Genomic DNA, 23,886 nt, shown 5'->3' with positions numbered 1-23,886 from the left:
AATACAACTGATTAATATCCTAAATAGCAATGGCACTTCACAGAAGACTGGAAGCTTGGGAAATATGACATTCCTCCGGGGATTTAGTGGAATATGAAAAGAGCAGTAAACACACGCAGAGACACACATGTGTGCGCACACACAGCAGTCAATGCTATGAGGGATCTGGAAAGCAGTGGAGGAGAGCAGGCAGGGCCCCAGACCATCTGTTAGAGGGACTGACAGGAAATGCGAGACCTTCCACACACACACACACACACCTGTTTGCCTAGGACCTGGTCACACGCTTTGTCTGTTCTTGGCTGTCCAATGAGAGCATCACGCTTTTACCTCTAGAGAAGAGCCTGGTTGGGGTCCCTTGGCTAGTTTCCCAAATCCAAAATAGCAGAAGGGAAGGCATTATGTGCAGAGGGCAGATCAGAGCAGGGGGATGTGGGAGAAAAGTGAGTGAGGTCCCCTAAGACAGACAAATGTTAGCCATTACTGTCAAAATTCCTTCTGGGAAAATTTTGCTCCACGTATTCCGGCGAGGGAAGGCTAGTGCAGCTGGAGAAGCCAGCCCCTGCTTCAGAGGCCCTGGGTATTGGAGCACTGAGGGGTCCCTCTCTATCCCCTCAATCCTATTCAGGTGGTATGTGGCAGTGCCTTAGCCCCCACTCCCCCATTCTGATGACCTGAACCCGCTGGGGCAGATAGGAAGACTGTGACAGAGGACGTAAGATCCTACTTCCCTCTCCTTCCACACTTCAGACCCTCACTAAGCTCTTCCTCACCAAGGGAACCATACAGTGGTTTGAGCCATGGCGTCAAGTAGTTTTTTAGCCACCTGTGCTGGAGGACCAGTTATACTTTTTAAAACGTTTCTGCCCTATAGTAGGCAGGGCTTCTATAAGTCATTAAAAATGATTTAAGGAGACTGGAGAGAGGACCAGAGAGAGGTTCCTAGCACCCACATCAGAGAGGTCACAACCATCTGTAACTCTTCTGGCCTCTACAGGCACCCATACACATGCCTTCCCTCTCCCCTGCCACATACACATAAATAATAAATTAAAATGAAGTGAAATTATATATTCCATTTTAAATACCAGATTCAGCAGACACCAACTTAGTATAGATTATTATTATTATTTTATTATTATTATTATTATTATTATTATTATTATTATTATAATATTGGTGCTAGGGAGGAGCAAGTAGTTAAGCATCAGTTATTGTCTACCATATAGAACAGCTTGGACTATGGACCACATTCTGAGTAGCACAGGTACAGCTTTTTGTCCAGCAGGCAAAAGAGGGAGAGCCCACTTGGGAAGGAATCTTTGTGAGGTTGGCAGACTTTGGGATGCAAATGCGTAGTTAACAGAGTGGGGTAGGACTCATCCAATCAGCTGACAGATCTCTAGAGAGGAAGAAGCCTGAGTGGAGAAGGTCTCCATCTCTGGGCATGCTCCACAGTTGCACTTCCCGGGTCCTGCAGCAAACCCTTATAATGAATACACACACATATAAGCCCCACTGATCTGCTCGAGAACCAATACAACTTTCTCCGCAGGTATCTCATTTTGTTTGTTGCTTGAAGAACTTTAAAATATTTTTACTTATTGTTACTGTGAGTGTGGCCAATTTGAGCTCGCTCCCCAGACTAACACAGGAGAGAACTGACTCCCAAGTTGTCCTCTGACCGCCACACATGTACACGTGTGCACACACAACACTAGATAGGTGGAATTTTAAAAGTTATTCTAGTTTTATGTTACCTTTGCAAAATAATATTCAGCAATTCCCATCTGCAGGACTTTACAAATGATCAATAATGTACCCAGACTTTCCCTGGGATAGAAACTCTACAGCAGCGTGAACAGTTAATAATCTTCAGGGTACACACACCTACTCACACGTCTTCCTTTGGGTGTTCAAATGAAGCAACCACTCTTTCCTGCAGTACTGAGGATCGAGTCCTGGGCCTTACGCCGGCCAGGTGAGTGCTCTGTCGCTGAGCTTCAACTCTATCCTTTCAAGCCAATTTGTTTGAGAATGCCAGAGTTGCCCAGGCTGGCCTTAAACTCCACCCTTCTGCTTCAGCCTTCCCCACAGCTGGCCACCTATACAATTATCACCTCAATAACAAGTTTGCTACTTTATTCTTCTTTGTTTCATGCACATTACTGGCAAGAACTTTCCAGACATCAAGTGGTAACCCAGACAGTAAGAATTCTGCATTTTATTGGGTGCATCTCAGAGCTGACAGTTTATTGCTCACCAGAGAGCCACTTTGTTGTCATGTGCCCTTATAGCCTTCTTCGTGGCTGTGGAGTGGCATCCGTCTCACTCTCCTACAGCTCCTGCACACCTGGTTCCCTTCCTCGCAATCCATCTCCTATTGTGCTGGAAAGCGAGGGAGGAAAACTGCTTATAGCACCAACTCTAACGTGGAAGCTGTCCCCAGGGCAGACATTCCAGGCCAACATCGCCTCTACGGCTGCGCAGTGGGATCGCTGGAGACTGGTGCACGGTTGGTGCCTGTGAACTGACTCACCCAGCGACAAACTGACAGGGAGAGTCATGGCTGAGCCACTCCTGATCCTCTTAGGCGTATCAGGCAGATAAAACCTCGTTCAGTCAGACCCATGGATAAGGCTTTGACAGTTTATACTAGGTAAAACAACTCCAGTACAACACCCACAAGAAGCATTCACTGCTTATTCATGTGGCTGGAAGACAGAATTAATTATGTCCATTACAGATTTGAAAGTCTGAAAGAAGAAGCCTATACAAAGTTCATTCTGTACTTTTAAAAATACTATTTTATTTATATTTGTGTATGAAAAAATGGCTATACTGTCATTTTCATATACATACTGATACTGGAAACAGAACTCAGTAACACGGCATGTCCAATGTAGAAAGAACACAGTCATTAAAGCACTGTTACGGAAAGAGAAGAGACGTCATGAGCAGTGATTTGCGTTCTCACTGAAGAGCAGCACCCTCGAAGAAGAATCAACTCCATTAGTAATACTCATCTACCGGAGATCACAGACAGAGGAGGTTAGTGATTGTACTTACTTTATTATTTTACTAAGCCATTCATCTTCCTCACACTCAATGCAAAGAAATAAAATATAATCTTAAAAAAAATACGCCCTCATTATTATTCTCATAAGCGTCTTTGTGGCCTGTGGCGTGAGAGCACTGTGCAGCAGGTGTGCTTGCTGGCTCCAGAGCATCCGTACGCCACTCTGACCCGATGATGGGACAGACACCACTCTTTATCAGACATCCACACTAACTCCATGGGAGCTGCACTAGAATGAACCATTTTTGTGGCGTTCCCAGATCTCACTAAGTAAGAAAAGACTTTATACACATAAATATAACAATTGATCTGTCTATAAATTACAGCTATAGGCTCTCCTTTAGTGTAAGGTGGAAGAGCAGCCCTCTGGACACATAGATACAAGTATTACTGTGGTCTAAAGATTGCTGGACTGACAGGGTGTTGTTGCAGTGAAGACAAGGAAGACATCAAATCCATTGTTAGATTAGGACACTTCCACAACTTTTATCAGCTCTTCAAATAATGGAGCCAGTTCCTTTTCTAGGCTGACAATTAGTCCTAAAAGAGATTTAAGAAATTAGAATGTTAGAAAATTCTTCTTATGAATGCTGAGCTAAAATTAACCCTCGTGAGGGTTTGTCAGAGCATCTCACCACAGCAACAGAAACTAAGAAACTAAATTCTCAGTCATGCTCAACTTGTTTATAAGTATTCAAAGTCTTAAAATTGTAATTTAACTGATGGGTCTATAGAATGAAGTCATTTTTAGCATCAAATGTGTCCTGCTTATGTTCTGTAACCCTTCATTTCTGTAGGCTGTTTTAGTGTGAGCTATAAATAGCACACGAACCGCAATGCGGGTGTGACTAGCTTCTACTGCACCAAACCAATCTTTTGACCATCCTATTTGCATATGGAAATGCCCTGGATGATGGAGAAGGCCCCCCCGTTCTACAGACGTGGGAACTAGGAATCAAATGGCTGCGGCACAAATGCAGGTGGTTGACAACAGCGGCCACCAGGCCCGGCTCCGGAACAGTACTGTAAAGAGCACAGCCTACATGTGCAGGCCATCCTCCTAACATACCTGTGTTGGCATTGCTGCTGGCTATGAAGCTCACCACCAGAGGTAAACGATTGAACTGAACCACCTGGAAGGAGAATAAGGTCTAAATCGCATGCTGCATGGTGAAAACACAGTTATGATTCAGCTGGAACAACAGATTTAAACAGCTGATCACTGAACTTTCCAGGCAAGTCTCTTACCTGTCACAACAGAGGAACCATGTTGAAGAACCCCAGCTGTGCAAGCTAATGGCACCATCTACTGGAGCAGACAGTGACCTAATGTGCACGTCACAGGCTAACAAGCTCTTAATTTTGAAACTTTTAAGTATTTTTCCACAATAATTATTTTCTGATATAAAAACATCAAAAATAATTATTTTCTGATATAAAAACATCAAAAATAATTATTTTCTGATATAAAAACGTCAGAAAACCCCAGTTTTAATATAAGTACTCTGAAGGCTAATTTAAAAAAAAATCTGTGCTCCTCGTATTAAAATTATTCCAAAAACAGTTTATACAAAAGATATAAAAATGACAGATGAGCCAGTGAAGCATTGGCAGCTATATATTGAATATACCAACCTGGTAGGTGTTATAGTAACAGATGATACTTTTATTTTTGGAAAGTCCGAGTTTGCTGCCTTGATCTGTGGCAAGAGCGAAGGTGGACAAGAAGCCAGGCCTCAGGGCGTGCTCTGGAGCGCTGTCGTTAGCCACTGTGGAATAAGCGGTAAATAAAATGATGCAGAGCATGGCAGGAAGAGGTTAACAGCAACTTTCAAAAGAGCACAAGCCCATAAAACCTAGGCACAAAGGTACATTTACAGTGCTGGAAACCCCACGACTACCTCCTGGTCTCATCAACTCAGATGGGAAAAATAACTTAATCAGAAATTCAGTATTCATAACTCAGGGAAGATATGCTGACTTCCATGATGAAGTGAACATTCTGGTCATCTGAGGGAATGTGAGAATAAAATGGAAAAGCCACAAAATCTTTTGCTCTCATAAAACCTCCGGAAGCAGCGTCTCTCGTAGACGCTGACAGTCCTATAGCTGGCTGCCTGCGTCAGGTCCCCTTGCTCACTAACGGCTGGACTAGGTTAGCCGCATCGGCTAAGCAAGGGGCTCCAGTGTTTCACAGGGATTCTGTGAAATGACACAAGGGCTGGAGTCACCTGAGCCCTCTTTAGAGAGGTGAGAAAAGACAGGTGACCTGCCCACAGCCACCCACGGACAATGGACCCTGTCACAGCTTGTCACCAGCTCAATGCACGGCTCCAGACAGGCTGTGTCCTCTCTGTACTTGATCATGTTAACGTGTAAAATGGAAGAACTAACCCAGGTGACTTCTAAAGAATGTTGTAACCCTAATGTCTAAAATTATATGTCTGTCCTGACATGGAAAAGAAACTGTAAACTACAGGACCAAAAAAAAAAAATGTTGACTGACAAACTGTCAATAGAAGCAAAACAGTTTTTCAAATTTCCTGCTTCATGGAAAAGTCTGCCAGATACTATGGGCCTGTAGGCTGAAGATGAATGCCCCAATGACACAGAAGAACTTTGGGTGACTGTCCAGGCAGCAAGATGTCCCTGTTTTAAAAGTTGCTTACAATGTACTTCTCGTTAACTTAAATAATATTATATCCTTCTGGGGCCTTTGAAAAGTTGAAGAAAAATACAGTTTTCCTTAGAAATACTGTAACTGTATGTAATTCTTGCTTGATATCTTTTTTGCTGTATGTAATCTTGCTATGTGAAAGTTAAGACCATCCTTTTTATTTAGACAGAAAAGGGAAGATGATGTGGAATTCCCCTCTGTATGCTGTAAATATTTTTTATTGCCATTGTCTAATAAAAAAAAGCTGCTTTCAGTCAATGGCTTAACAAGTGACGCCAGGCAAAAAAATCTAAACAAAGGTATAGAGAGAAAGTAGGCGGAGTCATAGACACCAAAAAAAAAAAAAAAAGACACGAGTCACCAGCCAAAACCTTACCGGTAAACCATAAGCCTCGTGATAAAATATAAAATAATAAAAATGGGTTAATTTAAGATGTAAGAGTTAGTTAATAAAAAGCCTAAGCGAATAGGCCAAGCAATGTTATAATTAATATAGTTTCTGTGATTATTCAGGTCTTGGCCAAAAACAAGCGAGCAGCCACGGCCTACAAACATCCACTTGGATCATGCCACAAGACACAAAAGTAAGCAATCTGAGTTCATGCTGACTCTGTTACAGCAAATGCATGTTAAAAAGAGCTGAGAATCAGCCAAATTCATGTTGGGTAGATGAAAACACATTGTGTACACACATGACAGCCTCAAGAATTAATAAAGATACATTTTCTAAAACTTCTTATATTCAGATCAACTAAAGTAATTATGACATTAAAGTTTTAAAAAAATATTTCTAATAAAGAAGCAAAAACCCATGTAAGATTTAAAAACCACCAATCTGAACTAGTGATATGGTTCAAGGATGACCGCCTGCCTGCCGTGCACACTCACTTCCAATACTAAAGATATATTTAATAGTTTGCATTATCATAAGCATCTTCAATGAAAAACTGGGCCTGAGGACAGGCTCCAAAGCTACAGAGAAACCCTGTCTCAAAAAACCAAAAAAAAGAAAAAGAAAAAAGAAAAACTGGGCCTGCTGTTAGTATTCAGGCATGTACTGGCCTGTTCTTGGGGTTCTGACAGCTACATCCTCAGCTGCACTGCTTAGAGCACCTCCTGTGCACCTTCGTTCCCTTTACAAAGGGCCGTGCCCACCTCCCATTTCTCCCTTTTTCTCCTTGTCTGTCTGTCTGTCTGTCTGTGTGTCTCTTCTGCTGCTTCTGTCCCCAGGGGCCAGTCTCCCTTCTTCCCTCCCCTCCTTTTCCATTCACTTTCACCCAATAAAAAACCTCTCCACGTGAGTTTTGTCACATGGTGTCTCTCTCGTGCTGCGTTTTTCTAAATGACAACACCTATGGTAAATGGTAAAGTGTGCAGATTTTCCAGGTCCTGCAGACATGGAACCCACTACAGGTTCCACACCCAGTCTCCAACAGACAAAAGTACATAAAAAAACTAAAACAGTCGTTCTAATTATTTATTTATTTATTTATTTATTTATTTATTTATTTATTTATTTATTTTTTGGGGGGTGGTTTTCGAGACAGGGTTTCTATGTGGTTTTGGAGCCTGTCCTGGAACTAGCTCTTGTAGACCAGGCTGGTCTCGAACTCACAGAGATCCGCCTGCCTCTGCCTCCCGAGTGCTGGGATTAAAGGCGTGCGCCACCACCGCCCGGCCGTTCTAATTATTTAAAACACATTTTTTTTGTCGAAAGTAAAATGCACGAAGCACTCAGTTTACCTTTAATAACAGGCACCCCGTCTCTATCTGATACAACAATTGCATGGAGCCCTTCAACGCTACAAGAAAGCAAAAGTCAGTATTACAAAATCATTTTGATTTCTACAAACATGTACCTTAGACTCATGATGGTAATTCTCAAGTGTATGTGTGTGTGAGAGAGAGACAGAGAGATGACGCAGGGTGCATTTGGAAGGCAGGCGACAACCTCAGGCCTCTTGTCTGCCACTGCATATGCCAGACTAGCAGCCATGAGCTCTAGGGATTCTCCCACTTCACTACAGGAGCCCTGAGTCCAGGCGAGTTCCGAGGACCCAAACCTGGGTCTTCACCCGCTGAGCCGTATATTCTCATTATGATTTCTTTATTCTGTGTGCATACTTGTATATGTACCACATGCAGGAAGGTGCCTCCCTAGGTCAGAAGAGAGCATTAAATTCCATGGAGCTGGACTGAAAAGCAGCTGAACCACCCAGTGAGGGTGCTGGGAATTTAACCCGTCTCCGTCTTTTGCAAGACCAACAAGTGCTCCTAATTATTGAACCATCTCTCCAGCCCCTCAAAGTTATATTCTTAAGAGAAAAAGAAACTTCAGATTTGGAAAATGCAACTTAAGCAACAAATTATATAACAAAATGTGTAAGTAGACCTTGTGTGTATTGTGTATTGCACACACATACACACACATGTGTATACAAGTGTACACTCATCCGTGTCTGTTTATAAGGAATAAATGCCTCTGTCACCAGATGCTTCTAGCAGCAGAACTACATGACTGGACAGAGGAAAATTCTAAATCCTGAATTTTATAAATATACTGTCTACTCAAAAAAAAATCAAATAAAAAGGCAAATGTTCAATATGTTATACCTGTTATTCAAAATGCTTAGAAAAAATCTGTGCACAAGTAAAATTTTGTAATTGCCATAGTAATTAATTTACATAGTAACCAATGCACCGAAAAAGGAGGTGAAAAAGTAGGGTGTTCATTCTTTTTACTGGATTACAAATCCTCGGAGACACAGCCTAAGAACACAGAACAGCCCCATTCCTAAAGCACTCCTTTCTAGAAATCAAGGCACAGAGAAGTTGTTTTCAATTCTACACACAACAGACCAAGAGTGATCTGCATACATTTTACTAATAATTGTTGGGCCACCAACAGACATATTTATAAGTAAATTTTATTAATCAGCAAAAATCTAAAGCTTACTAAACAAACTATTTTCATTCTAAAAACAGTGTTCCTTCCACTAGTATTGAAGACATAAGCTGGAGTCTATGGTGTGGCTGAGTGTTTGCGGAGCACACATAAGACCCTGATTCAGCCCCTAACCGTCTCCCCACCATCTCAGCAATCCTGCCACAAAAACCAACCAAACTGTTCTTCATATAATTATAAAGCATTGGCTATTTTAAAACATGGAAAGCCTGAGATGTTGGGGGGGGGGTCACAACTAGATTTTAAAATATAAACCCAAGAACAATATTTAACAGGGAATTAAAAATACATTTTATTGATACCTGGAACTAGTCTGGTTTTGTGGAGAAGAAGAGAGATAAAGCAGTTAAAACCATGGACCTATCTATGAAGCTGGAGAGATAGCTCAGTGGTCGAGAGGACTGGATGCTCTTCCAAAGAACCCAGGTTCAATTCCCAGCACCTACATAGCAGCTCACAACTATCTGTAACTCCAGTCCTGGCAACTTGACACCAGTCACACACACAGTGCACAAGCAAACATGCACATAAAACACCCACACTCATATATAACAATTTAAAAATAAACAAAACACATGAACCCCACTAAACCCACACTTCTAGCAACAAATCTGAGTGTTCACAATGCTATTGTTCCTCGTTCTTTCTCTTTCTGTTCTTAAGGTGTAATAAATCTGTTTTCAAGAAATAGTCTGCAAATATGAATCAGAGTGCACTTAGGAAAAGGGTGGCACTGGTCCTTCCCTACCATTATGCTATGGCAAATATTCTTCTGCCCCTTAAAAGTGCTGCGGACTGAACCTTCCAAGCAATGGCAAATTCTCTCTCACTGACATACATTCCCAGCCCTTCACAGCATGCTTAAATTGCACATCTCTCTTGTATGAGCCTTACCATAAGGAAAGCAGTTGGATGAAAACATACACACCAACACCAAAGGGAATCTTAGGGACTTCACAGTATGGAAAACACAGAGGATGAAACATGGAAGCCAATCAGAGGTGACAGAGTAGAAAAGATGCCTATTCCTTATCAGAAGGCAAACAAAAGAAACAGTCACCCTGAAATGACTCTTGATAAAACACAAAAAACAAACAAAAACCACCTCAGTCTCTTTTGCTTTTCAGCTGCTGTTTGAAATGTTTTTATGTGTGTGTGCAAGCATGTGGTCAGCAGACCACGTGTGTGGTCAGTTCTACACCTCGACTGTGCGAGTCACAGCACCCACATCAGTTTCACAGCCACTGCCTTTACCCCCAGACATCTAAGCATCCTTGTTCCTTTGAGACAGGGTCTCCACTTCTGTCACCTTCCCAGTGCTGGGATTCCAGGCCTATCCACATGCCCAGCTCACTCTCACGGTGTTTCTAAAGTTTTAGTACACTAAGCAAACACCAGCCAGTAGACTGGTTTTTTGGCAAGTAGATCCAAGGTAGGGTCATGTGGGAAGAGGGAACCTCCACACAAGCCGTGGGGAGGCCAGTCAATAAGCAGCATTCCTCCACGGCTTCTGCTTCAGCCCCAGCCCTGCCCTTTCATAATGAACTGTAGTCTGCAAGACGAAATAAATCCTTTCTCCCTGTGTTCCTCTTAGCCAGTGTTTTATCACAAAAATAGAACGCAAATGAGGACAGTCTGCATTCCCAAAACTATTTGTAAGTAATAATGAGAAAAGTTTTAATGTTGGAAGAGTTATAAGGTCAGAAAGCAACTGTTAGTTCTCCCACTAGTCACTAAAGTTTCCCTGTGTGGCTTTAGCCTGTCCTATTGTTTCTGTGGTCAAGTGTTAGCATGTAAAGCTATAACTGCCATCATGCTGGCCATCTGTGTGAAAAAGAACCAGCAGCTAGTCTCTATAGTTGGCCATTTATTCAGAGGAAGATAATTTAAATTAATTTAAAGATTTCCCATTATTTCATTTAACACACCAATAGTGTTTTCGTCATGACGACATTAAGAAAAATACAATATATGAATCAAAACCAGAACACACTGTCATTAATTTCCACTGATCTATTATCAGAGTAAAACCACAGCTAATATGTGAACACTTTCAACAATGAAAGCTAACATTCATTTTCCCAACCTAAAGATCCAACCTACAAACCATAAACAACTATAATAGTATGTTTTTAAAAACTTTAGAATGGCAAGAAATCTGAGCTCTGGGTTCCAGCGCCTATTTCCTATTGAGCATAAACAAGTCATGTGAGAGCTCTAGTTTTATGTTACCTATCTGTAAACTCAAGCCATCACTTATGATACTTGGGGTTAGTTATGAATTTCAATATGGGAAATAATTAACATGACACATATAAAATACTAATCTAAAAGGGTGAAACAAAATACAAAACAAAATAATTGTAAGATTAATGTTACATAGAATTTACTCAGCGACAAATGAGTATTTTCTTACCTTGGCAACTTTTTGTACAGAAATCGCTTTAGATCCTGAAAGAGAATAATGTTTCAAAGATCATATTACAGTCTGCTCTCGTAGTCCTGCCACATTCCCCTTAAAGGACGTAAGTCACCATTTTTAACTGGGGTTCCATCTTTTACTTGTATAACTTGAAAGAAGTTAACTAACCTTTTTTCTAGGCCTCGGTTTCATTAGGCTTCATTATATGTACACAGGGATAATCACACACCCTACATGATAAGAATGCTGAAAATTTTAGTAAGGTATGTATGTCAGTGTACCTGGCATAGGGAAACACAAATACACACTTGCCCTAAAGCGAGATGTGTTTCACAATAATTACGTCCTGATAACACTGTTTTCACTTGGCAACAGTCTATGAACCTCCTCCCATGTCCACAGAAATTTCCACAACCATTTTTAATGATCCTAAGTCAATTAGATAAACTACTCTTATATTCATTCAGTTTCTTGACCAAAGATAACGACAATGTGATACATTTAACATAGAACATGGTTCAGACTAAGAGAACAGAAAGCGATCTCGTCTCATTACGAACTCATCTGGAAACAATCACTGACAACTGAGGTATCAGTTATGAGCTCTACCCCAAATGTGGGCTGATTTGAACCTTTATCTCCAACCCTGAATGAGTATCTTATTCCATGTCACCGCCACGAACTTACTTTTGCTCCCGTCTTAAACAGATATACAAAAACGGAACAAAGGTTGCAGAAGGGGCACCCGTTAGAAATCCTTTTAGATCACAACAATGAACCTAACGAGCCATCACGAGAACTTAGTGGGAATCAGGAACAATACCAACGGAAGAGGTACTGATGGGAGGGCGGCCATTCGTCCTTTAGGAGTGTTAACTGCCCGGAGCTCCTGTGAGCCCCATTAGGATTGCGAGGTGGGAAGAATACAGTTCTCTCAGGCTAAAGCACATTAGTGGTTCACCACAACCGTTCCTGATAGAAACTCAGGACCTTGCGAGTCCACTCTCACATCAATCCCCTACAACGGACCCGGGAAGATGTGCAGGGCTCAGGACAAAACCAATTTCTGCCTCTCCCTACTCAGTGGCCTCATGCAACCCTCCCACATCCTCTTTCTTATCGGGAAGGGGGTGTCACTCACATCCGCCATGATGAACCCCTTTCTCCCGCAGGATCAACCTATACGCCTGGAAGAGAAACTTCTGTGACTCTCCCAGCATCCCGGGCTTTTTTCCCTTCCCAGACCCAGCATCCCGGGATCCACCCTCGCCAGGCCCTGGCGAGAGCCGTAGTTCTGGGTCTGGAAACCCGGCTGGGTGACCAGCCCCGACGGCCCAACTCCGCCCGCCCGGACAGAAGAGGGTCCCCGCGCGGGAGAAGGGGCGACCTCTGCAGACCCTCGCGCGCTCCAGCCTGGGGCGACCTGCCCGGGTGTCCCCAAAGTTTAGTCGCCTCTCGGAAGCCGCCTGTCAAGCCGCTGTCACATGACTCGTGACCTCCGCGGCGCTCCAGGAAGAACTTCCTATACCCTCGCTCCGGGCGATTCGGAAGTTCCGGGGAGGCTTGGTGGAAACCGCGCCTGCGCGCTGCGTCAAAAGCCGCCCGGCTTGCTCCTGAGGTTCCAGCACCGTCTTTTTCACCCATCACACCTACAACGGAATACATTCCTGTGCGACTATGCGCACCCTTTTCCATAAATCCTTTTCCTTAAATACCACACACACACATACAATTTTATGAATGAAGACATTTGAGGAGCACGGACTGAACAGCCTATTCGTTAGAAGTCTCAGGTTCCTAGATGACCCCATTTTCGTACTCTTCGAATTTTCACTTAAAGTCGGTTCAGGAGCCATGAGCGGTAGGCTCGTTTGTCACGTCTGTTTTAAACATGCAAGTACTGGGTTGCCTCATAGGTTCTGAGTCTGCATTAGTTGTGCCTTCTAAAAACTGTCTATCTTTTGTTTGGTGTTTTGTACATGTAAGAAAGCCTAGCATACGGGGAACACTAGAACGCTAGCAAAAAAGGAGAACACTCTAATTGCTTTGGCCCAATGTTTCTCATTATTGATGCTTTGGTAATTCTTCGTGGTAAATGGCTGCACTGAGGTCAGCTTAGTGGACTCCTGTAGAATCCCAGAGACAAACAGAAATCACCTGGGATCAAAGTCACAGCCCAGTGACTGACTGGGGTCTCAGGAAAAATGAAATTGGTGGCTTTTGCTACAGATTTTCTCTTACCTCATGTATTCTTAACAGTAGTGTACTTGAAAAAGAAAAGGCAGATGTATGGGAATAAATACCTAATCTTCATTTCCGATCCCTTAAAGTAGGAGCACAAACACTCAAAAACATAGAGGAAATGCTGTATTACCTACCTACAATTGTCTGGGAGGATGGCACTGTTAACTACTGAGCTCAACAAATGACCTCCGCCTAATCAGTTCAGATTGTCTCAAGTGACATGAGAAATTGAAAGGGACATTCTTAAAAGTCTTTTCACTATTAAAATACTTCAATTAAAAAATATTATGAGATAGGGTCTCACTGTATATCCGACTGGCCTAGCATTTGCTATGTGGACCAAGCTGGCCTCAACCTCACAGAAATCGACCTGCCTTTGTCTCCTGGATGCCGGCTCTAAAGGGCTGGCTGATTTCTTTATTACCTGTGGGATACCGCATAACGTGGTTCAGGTCCCATTCTCGCCGGTCTCCTAACTCTTCAGGTGATGGCACCTGTGTTATTATCTTGCAGTTTTACGCCTTCCACAGTGAATCCGTTCGGAACCTACCCTTTTCAACTGTGTTCTGTCTTCATCTGCTCTTGCTTACTGAAAGCTGAAAAATGTCCTTCTTGTATCACCTTGCTCCAACCCAGAAGCTCTCAAAACACCAAGGAGCCTGTTTCTCCTTCTACTTGTCTTGGAATTCCAACTCTGTAAACCAACAGTTGTATTTGTTGACCTCTTTGCTTACATCCTGTTTAACAATGACTCACATGTACATTTTTCAGTTCTTGATTGAAGCCCTTACTTCTCGTCATTGAGACCAAATCAGTACCCACCTGTGTTAAGCTTATTATCAACTTAGTTTGGGCTCATTATTAGAAACTTTTTTTCACGACTATTGGTTCCGTTACTTCGCACTGGCACATCAAGATGGGGCATGTTGGGGGATATGTGATCAGGTAAACCATTGAGAGATACTGAAGACACAAGCCACACCGCCACTTAATAATGCAAACAAGCCGGGCGGTGGTGGCGCACGCCTTTAATCCCAGCACTTGGGAGGCAGAGGCAGGAGGATCTCTGTGAGTTCGAGACCAGCCTGGTCTACAAGAGCTAGTTCCAGGACAGGCTCCAAAACCACAGAGAAACCCTGTCTCGAAAAACCAAAAAAAAAAAATAAATAAATAAATAATGCAAACAAAACTGCTAAAAGTGTGCATATGACCAGGTGCTCACTAAGTTGTTAGAAATATATCGTCGTGGCCTCCAAAGAACAACTAAAATTATACTCTAAAAACCCAAATCTGATCCTATGACTCCCTCCTTAAAGGTCTAAGATTTTTGATGACTGACCTGAGGTGTCATGTCGTCACCATGATCTGCATATCGTCTTCTGAAGATTAGGGCCCTATCTTAATTTTCTACCTACCTTATACTAAGTCATCCCACAAGTTTGTTTTCATTTCCATAAAGTTTTAGTGCTTTTATTCTCTGAGAATTTCATACAATGTATTCTGATAAGACTCCTCCAAAGTCCACACTATATGAAGCCTTTCTCTAGTATTTCACCTTGCTCTTTTTTCCCCTTTTTGGTTTCAGCTTAAGTTTACTTTCTCAGTGAAATCTTCCTTTACCTCTCCAGGACAGTTTGGGTGCTCTAGGTGACATGTATCAAGATTAAAACTAGATTTATTTCCTTGACAATGATATTTTATTGATTAAATTTACACAGAGCTTTGTCTTGATCAGTGACTAATTCCCAGCTCTCAGCTCATGACCTGTAATACAGCAGGGATTTATGCATTTATTGAATGATTGAATGAATGAAAGAATGAACACATGAAGACCACAAAATAATCCCAGCACTCGAGAGGCAAAGGCGGGCAGCTCTCTGTGAGTTCGAGGCCAGTCTGGTCTACAGGGTGAGTTCCAGAACAGCAAGAGCTACAGAGTGAGACTCTGTCTCAAAAAACAAAAGGATAAAATATAATGAAGACAAGCCTCTTATGGTGAGAACATCCCTTCTTTTTATTAATATGTTGAGATAAATTACAGACTGAAAGACAAAAATTCATAAATCATTCATTACAACATTCATTAAAAATCAAAAGCAGCTTAAGTTCTCACAGGAAATCTTAGATAAGTCTGATAGAACATTAAATTTTTACAAATCAGACCTTTCATTTTTAAACCTAATTATGTGATCTTGAATGCACTGTGAAGATCTCCTTTATCAATAGTACTTCATTTTCCTAACACAAGGCTTCCATTCAAATCTCACCAGACCTTGAAAATCTATATCACACCCTGGAAATGACCTGCAGCTTAAACAAACAAACAAACAAACAAACAAATGAACAAGAACTTTAAATGGAAAGTTTCACATAGCAACCTAAAGACCAAAAATAAAGCACTTTTTAGTAAAAATAAATCATAAATGCCAATTCATTCTGAAGGTAATGTGAAAAGGCTATGTAATGTCACTCAAAAGTCCCTTCCAGTGTTCACGGTACTGCTGGAGGGCTAAGCGGAATCTTGCTGGCACTTACATCAGGTGTCTGTTGCCTCTATGCAGTTACTAGACATTTCAGCAAGCAGTCACCCCGAGTCTTAATAACTTCTAAACTAGGACATTTCAAGGACCACTTCTGGGTTACCAGACTCAGAAAGATACAATTTTACTTGACGCATGGGCCTTAAACTGGGAATCTGCATTAAAACATGGACATCAACTGAAAGGTTTCACATCACTGAAATCCTCTTCACTAATGGTCAAATTTTGCAATAAGAATACCTACTGCTAATGGAAGCCCTGCTCTGTGCAAACAGTATGGGATTTATTAAACAATCACACATCTGAGGTATTAGCTGGAAAATATATACATTATATATACACTTATACATGGACACACCCACAGAATATTCACAGATCTATTGGCCCCTATACCAGCAGAAGATCAAATTAATTGAAAAAGAACCACGTAATAGGAAAAAGTTACACAGCGGGCATTTACAAAAATGTGGTTACATAATCCTTAATATAAGGAGCATGTTTTGAATCATTGCTTTGAGGAAAAAATGTTTCCATTTATATGAAAGTATCTGTTTTATAGAAGTGAAACCAAACAGGGAACCTGGCTTCAGGACTGTGAAGCCAACCAGATTATTAAAGGTTGCGCTTAATTAACCTGGTTCTTTCTGCTTTTGTGTTTGTTTCTTATTGTATTTGAAACAGCCTTACAAGATACCCAGGCTAGCCTCAAATCCATAAATCCCCTGCCTCACTTGGTGACTTAAGTATTGGGACTATATGCATGAGCTACCATGCCTGACTTCTACTTGTAGTGGAAAACTGGGTTTACAGAAAAACAAAACGTAGAGGTTACTGTCGTGTTTTTCTTTTATTTTCATTGCTTTACAGGGAATTTTAAAGATTCCACCTATTCTGACATAGCTAGCAGACAAAAGTTTTTAGCTATCTTATGGATTTAAATTCAGGATGTTCATTTTCATACACTTTCTTGTAGATAATAAAAAATGCTATGGGTTTCCTTTCAGTTTATCTCACTCAATAAAAAGACGGATGGTAAGACATCCAGAACTAAGCTCAAGCGTCAAGTGGGGAGGCTAAGCTAAGACACTCATTTCTCTTTGAACCACTTGGTCCTTTGCTATGATACTTGCCTGATTGAAAGGATGGCTCATGCGGCCCTCTGGCCCACCGGTCATCATTTCACCGCTTTAAGAAGTGCGAGTTTTTAAAATTAAACATCTCAGAGCACAGTAACAAGTGTATCACGTGTGAAATAGCTGCATTCCAATGTTACTAATAAAGATAAGGAGAATAAAAACGCACTTACTTTACATATCAGTGTAAAAGTTTGAACAGCAAGAAAAATTCAGCATAAAAGTGCATTTGAAGTCAAGGGCTGGCATTCCACAGTCCTGTTCTTGGGGACACCTGAGCTCAACAAAACAGAGTGCTTTCAAACCCCCGTGCACATGAGCACGTGCGCGCGTACACAGACATCCTGTAAGGATTTTCCTTATCAATTACCTGACAATCATGAATAAGCATGTAGTGGTTATGAAATGATTGTGCACTCAGATGCAATCAGGTCTCAAAATGTTGTTTTCACTTATTAGACAGGAAACTTGAGATTCCTCGGTGTTCAGTTAGCCTATTTGGTCAAAAAAACCCTAAGACTTCAAGATAACTAAATAACTAATGTTAGTGTATTCAGGAAGAAGGGAATGGAAAGGAGGGAAAGTACTGTTTCTTTCCTCCCAACTTGTGTGGATGAGCGTGAGTGCATGCTTCTCTGTGTGTAAGGAGATAAAACGTCAATTACTAACAGTATAACTACCATTCCCAAACCTCCCAGTTAATATGCAAAGGTGAAGAGCTACTGGGTAAAGATGAAAGCGAGCGAATGAAACTGGGAAACCTCATGTAGCTATAAGGCAGAAAATATTGGGCTTTGTACCATAGCGTGAGTAGCAAGCACACAGAAATCTTTCAGCTCAAGCCATCTAAATACACATGAAGTTAAATTCAAAGCCACCAACTATTTCCTTCCACAATTCAGGCATCGTTAACAATTCAGTCATTGCTTACATACTTTATATGTAGCTTGAGAGACCAGTCACTCAGTCAGCCACGCCCACAGCTAATTCCAAGTTCTGTTTAATCTAACCCATAAGTGTCATAAAAATGATGGGATGCAGCAATGAACCGGAAACAATACTGTCCGAAGCCATGTGTGACTCTATGCTGTGTCAGTGTCTCTCAACCCGACCTATCTTCTCTATCTCTTTAAGGATGGGATTTAAGTAGGTTTGGTTCACATAAATATCTATCACATTAATGTAAATTTCCCACTAGAACTGGAAAAATAGCTTAAAGATTTTCATTCAAGTTCCTACAAATTTCTGATAGATACAAGCTTTCAAAGTTAATTAGAACTCTATGTTTTAAGTGACTTATTCTACAGGCTCAAGAGAATATTTAAAATTCTGTGGCGTGTGCTCACTTCTGCTGCACGTGTATTAATAGCAGAACAGTACAGAGTGGAGTGCGGCCCCTGTGTGAGGACAGCATGAAAATTCAGAGGTTTCTATATGTTTGAATCCAACGAAAGGCAAACAGAAACTGAAAACAGGCACAGTGAACTCCTTTGAAGAAAAAAATGGGAAGTAAGATCGGGGAAGTCAAGACTAGCAAATGTAAAACCATGAGGCTCACGGGCCACACGGGTGGAGACAGAACTTTGCAACTGCAGGTTTCCACTAAAATGAAAAGCCAGCAAACTGTTATTGTGCTCGTGGGTGAGGGCTTACCGCCAGCTTTGGTCAGAGAAACTCATTTCTGTAGTGGGCAGAAGTGACCTTAGAGCTCACAATGGTCACAGTAATGAGACACGACTCCTGAGTGCTCAGCGTAAGGGGACACCTGCACTACCCACTCTGAGAACACTGAAGAGCAGGGGGCGGAAATAACGCAAGAAGTGGTGATGTGTTCGACACAGTTACCACACCGTGATTCTGCACATGGTCTCTATAAGGTCAGGCCTATCCACAGCCCATTGTGGAGGGGGAGGGGCTCATGAGGTTACACCCTGCCCTGAGCATCTATCTAGTGGCTGATGAGGGAGGGAGACGTTTCCTTCAGGGTTGCAGGCACTGGTAATGTGCCTATGTTCCTGTAAATAATCCATCACCTATTCCCTACATGCAACCACAATGAAAACTCCTTGGGTCGTCATCATCATCAACAAAAAGACTGAAGGAGAGAGGGCCATAGGGGTGAAGATGATGGAATGTATTATACATGTGTATGAACATGTCATAATGAAACCCATTGACATATGTAACTAATATGCATTAATAAAACACAGCTTTTGAAAAAAGAAGGGAGAAAATGAAAAACTTAAACCTAGTGGCCAGGGCGGAAGAGCTATAGCATGAAGAGGCTGGAGTCTCTCTGAGGACACTGCCTATGGAATTAACATAGAAAAGAGAATCTGAGGGCTGGTGAGATGGCTCAGTAATAAAATACTCCCTGCACAAGTCTGAGGACTCCAGTTCAGTCCACAGAATTGAGCAAGGCATAAGAAGAGAATTAACTCCTGCAAGGTGTTCTCTGTGTACACCTTGGCACATGTACACACATACACACACACACCATAAACATAAGAATAAATAAAATTTACAATAAAACAATTTCAAACAGTCGCAAGAATCACAGGAACGACCAGCGGTTGAAGCCCTTACAAGCTTGCCTTGGATGTTCCAGGTTAAAGGCTGTGCTGACAGACTGGGGCAGTCAGTGCAAAGCTGGCTGGGGACCAAAGGGACAACTAAGGAAGTTACTGAGTTGAAACAGTATGTACACATCATTCTTCAGATCAAACATAGACGAAAGAAGACTTCAAAAGTGCACTGGACTTAAGAAACCCTTACAATGAAGAACAGAGGATTTACATGAACAAGAAACTTAAGAATTTAGTTGTCACAGATCTTTAAAAATAAGAGAGTTTTGAAATGGATATTTCAATGGCTATGTTAAACATGAGAGCCATGATCTTCATGGGAAATGGAAAACTATGTGTTCTTCTGAATGAAAATACACATTATAGCTGGGTGGTGGTGGTGCATGTCTTTAATCCCTATGCTTGGGAAGCAGAGACAGGTGGATCTCAATCTACAGAGATTCAGCCTGGTCTAAAGAACAGCCAGGGCTACACAGAGAAACACTGTCTCAAAAACAAAACAAAACAAAAAACAAAAGAAAACAAAAAAACCATCCCACTTTATTACCAGGTATGGGAGCACATTCCATTAATCCCAGCATGGGTGGGGGTGGGGCATGGGCCAATCTCTGTGAGTTCCAGACCAGCCTGGTCTACACTCAGAGCTCCAACCAGCCAGAGCTATGTGGTGAGACTCGAAATACAGAAAGAAAGTGATGCAATGAGCAAGCACAAAAAGCATCACAAAAGCAGCTTGGCAGCCTCCTCAAGGACCAGAGGACTCTGGGAAGAGAAGCACTAAGTCTTATCATCTTATTCCAGAGAACAAGATCAACAGCTGATGGAAATACAAAGAAATTAAAGGAATAATAACGGTTTGATGCAATTCAGAAGTCTGCAAACTGAACGCTGAAATAAGAGCTGAAGAAGATTTGTATGAAAAAGGAGTAGAAAAATACAAACAGCTATGTTTAGAGGCATGCAACTTTAGGAAACCATTCACATGAACTAAACAACTCTAATTCAGGCTAATCGTCAGACAGGAAGTTTGCTGAAGGAAGCAGAACAGAACTTGGAAGGCTCTGAGAACAAGGCCCAGAGTGCCCTGGAATTGTGAATGTGACATTAGTGTAAAACTCAACCCCAGTTTATTACAAGCAAAGAGCAGTGATTCCTACGTCAAGCCCTCGGCCTTCGTGAGAGCATGGAGAAGAACCCATGGACAGACACATACTGAGGAGGTAGAGGCAGCCACTGTGGTACATGGTCCTTTGAAGGTGTTCCTCAGAAGCTAGAAAAGTCAAGATTCTACTTTAGAGAGTGACAGAAATATGGATGATGGTGAGGAAAAGGTTCTTACGAAGGATGACTAGACATGCAGCGCTGTAATAGTTTTATATTAAATGTATGGTGTGAGAACTTCAGGAGGAACCTTTTCTTTGTGGCACTCCTCTTGTTACAGGTCCCATTTCTAGGCATGGTGGGGCTGTCCAGACACCTAAAACCATGTGTGTAATTATAATCAGATCTTTCTACTGGAGACTCTGACAACAGAACACAAGAGACTGTTTTCAAGACAAGCCAACAGATGACAAAACAGCAATATTTAGAAAAGAATCCGTAAGCAAAACCACAAAGTCTCTCTACCTAACATGCTCGTTCTTGAGCAAGGGATTGCGGAAGGGGGGTATGGGACAGGACAACAAACTACCAAAACTATGTTTGTAATTCCTTAACTGTATGAAGCGAAACCATGAAGCCATCACTATCGTTAAACATAGAAGACCAGAAATCATTTCAAACCCAGAAAGCACCAAAACTTCAAGTCCCAGCTGTGCTTTCCCACCGTGTATTACAGATTGAGTTACAAGAAGCTGAGTCTAAAGATCTGATGAATTGTCTGGGGGCAAGTGAGCTCAGCTCAGAATGCTCAGATGAGGTCTTGCTGTCAATCACAGCTCCAGCTGCTGCTCTACCTCTGCTCAGGGCCGTGTGTGGCCCAAGAGATCGTGCTCTGTCAGATAAGTCAGCGGCAGCTGGAAAGGCACGTAGCTGGGTGTTAGTGGTCATTTTGTTCTTATTACGTATTTGTAGAAGAATCCATTTGCTTTGGGGGTCCTGCTTCAGTTATATCCATGAAATTGAATTTCCATGGGAAGAAAGTTCATCTTTTGCTTCATAAGCTTCAGTAGCCTTGAAAAATACATAAATGAACATTTGGGGCTAACTTTTAATTACCGGAATTGTGAATGGCATAACTGCAACTTACCACTGAAAACTCATTTAGCATAATATTTGTCACCATATTTTCTTTAAAATCTATCTTATAGCATTTTGTTCCTATGTATGGCTTAGCAATTCATAAAACTAAAGAGCATACTGATAGTATATACCAGCTCATTTATCTCATTACATATTCTGGAATATAAGAACAATATTAAAAATGTCAATTCCTTCTACACTGTTATAAGCTTTTACATAAAGTTTTGTCTTTTCTTTTTGAAAAAGTTTCATTGTTTAAACTCCACACACCCAAATACCTAATGGAAAATGGTACTGTGTCATAAACATTCATTCCATCAGCCTAAACAGAGCGCCTCATGGAGCTAAACTCTAAAATAATTTAAATAAAAGGCAAGCATTCATATATACACAAAATGATTCTAAAATTATTTACATGGCAAAGGAATAATGGAGAATCACTAAAACTGGCAATTGCTACAGGTGTGATAATCCTCTCCAGACATCGTAAGGAATCATGTAAGATTTCAGAGGGAAAGTAAGTGCAGAAGCATACTAAAGTATTTAGTTCTCCGCTCTTACTACTGAATGCGCCAGTAGGCCATCAACAGTTCAAGATCTCAGGAGTCAACTCCTCAGCTTAGTCTGTAATCAAGTCTTCTTCGGCTTCACGGCGAAATGAAATGTACAGAAAAGACAGAGTACATGGGAAGGAGTAGGCGGGACTTCCTGCTTATCCCCCCTTATAAAGACTGGTCAGCCGCTCCAGCTCTTTGCAGTTGTCCATGCTTAGAGCATCCGCCTTCCTCCGCAGCCGCTCATCACGGTACACTTTAGCAGCATACTGCATATCTGTTTCTGTATACAAATATTCGTTAGTTAACAACAATTTACATCGCCTTAGTTGATTAAATTTAAATAACACTTTAGAGAATTCATATATATATATATATATGTATGTATACACACACACACATATAAATTTTTCTGAACTGACTTTAAAGAAAGAACCAAATACAATTCCTATAAACCAGTTCACTAGGACTTTTTCTTTAAAAAAATTTTTTGAACAGGGTCTCTACACAGACCTGGCTGTCCTAAAGCTCAGTATGTGGACCAAACTGGCCTTGAATTTGGACGTCCTCCTGCCTTTGCCTCTGAGTGCTATGATTAAAGGTGTGTACCACCATACCCATCAGGTTTTTTCTTTATATATAACTTTACTTTGACTTAACACACAAAACCAACACCAACAGAGAGTAAGGCTAGAGCCCTGCCATCTCCTCCCAGAGTCCTTCCCCTTTACCCCAGAGCCCAGCAGCTAAGGATAACTTCTCAGCTTTTCTAAAATATCACCTGAAACCAGGACTTACCATGGCTCTGTGTGGTTAATGATAATTCCAACAATTAAGAACACAAATTAAGCTGGGTGGTGGCACATACCTTTAATCCCAGCACTCAGGAGGCAGAGGCAGGTGGATGAGTTCGAGGCTAGCCTGGTCTACAGAGCTAGTTCCAGGACAGCCATCAGTATATAGAGAAACCCTGTCTCAAAAAACCACTCTCCCAAATAAAGACACAAATTAAAATAAAATCCTCCTCTCCCTCTTCCTTCGCTTTCTTTTTCTTCATGAGAACAGATTTCAGGATATCGCCCAAGCTGGCCTCAAACTTGCGGTCCTTCTGCATCAACACCCTAAGTGCCAGGATTGTGTGTGCTTTCGCACTTGGGGAAAAAACTGGAAAATACAGCAGTCCCCCACATATACACAAGTACTGCCCCCACACAACTTGAAAAATAACCACAATTCTGCCTGCAAGAATTAGATGATAAGACCTGAATTAGATGATAAGACCAGCTGAACATACTACATGGCTTGGTCATAGTAGAATCAAATTGGCAAAGCTGGACGCTTTCTCCTTCCCAGACAGCCTTCATAATTACAAAGGAGTGACACAGGCTATGGGAGAACTATCATCAGCTGTGGACGCTGGATGCTGGTCTACTACCCTGCTAAGCA

General features: G+C 41.6%; 2 protein-coding genes across 6 annotated transcripts in view; both read right to left on the bottom strand.

Moving 5' to 3' along the window:
• Nucleotides 1-1,293: 1,293 nt before the first annotated feature.
• Lamtor3 (late endosomal/lysosomal adaptor, MAPK and MTOR activator 3) lies at nt 1,294-12,666 on the bottom strand. Of its 4 annotated transcripts, none has more exons than XM_057794052.1 (8): nt 12,541-12,666; nt 12,285-12,330; nt 11,312-11,389; nt 11,138-11,172; nt 7,500-7,558; nt 4,715-4,848; nt 4,149-4,212; nt 1,294-3,619 (listed from the first exon to the last, which is right to left on the bottom strand). In XM_057794052.1, the coding sequence occupies exons 3-8, from the start codon at nt 11,333-11,335 to the stop codon at nt 3,546-3,548; spliced, it is 390 nt and encodes a 129-aa protein (XP_057650035.1). In that variant the 5' UTR covers nt 11,336-11,389; nt 12,285-12,330; nt 12,541-12,666; the 3' UTR covers nt 1,294-3,545. The 4 variants fall into 4 exon arrangements, with proteins under 4 accessions (XP_057650035.1, XP_057650034.1, XP_057650037.1 ...); XM_057794051.1 differs by having other exon boundaries at nt 12,531-12,641; XM_057794054.1 differs by lacking the exon at nt 11,312-11,389 and having other exon boundaries at nt 1,803-3,619.
• A 2,720-nt stretch (nt 12,667-15,386) lies between these two features.
• The window catches only part of Dnajb14 (DnaJ heat shock protein family (Hsp40) member B14), a 40,760-nt gene continuing 32,260 nt past the window's right edge, over nt 15,387-23,886 (bottom strand). For both annotated transcript variants that reach the window (XM_057793267.1, XM_057793268.1), the window contains one exon: nt 15,387-22,723. In XM_057793267.1, coding sequence (XP_057649250.1) covers nt 22,599-22,723 — 125 coding nt within the window. In that variant the 3' untranslated portion in view covers nt 15,387-22,598. The remainder of the gene's footprint in view (nt 22,724-23,886) is intronic.

This window comes from Chionomys nivalis, chromosome 18, assembly GCF_950005125.1.
Source record: "Chionomys nivalis chromosome 18, mChiNiv1.1, whole genome shotgun sequence".
NCBI classification, from domain to species: Eukaryota; Metazoa; Chordata; class Mammalia; order Rodentia; family Cricetidae; genus Chionomys; species Chionomys nivalis.
This window is presented reverse-complemented; position numbering and strand designations above follow the sequence as displayed.

Excerpts from the sequence above, each read along its gene's own strand:
- Lamtor3 (XM_057794052.1), bottom strand. The coding sequence starts at position 11,335 with ATGAAACCGAGGCCTAGAAAAAAG. Across the intron at positions 11,173-11,311 it reads AACCGAGGCCTAGAAAAAAG|GATCTAAAGCGATTTCTGTA; the intron begins GTTAGTTAACTT and ends ATTCTCTTTCAG. Across the intron at positions 4,213-4,714 it reads GTTACTATAACACCTACCAG|GTGGTTCAGTTCAATCGTTT; the intron begins GTTGGTATATTC and ends TTCTCCTTCCAG.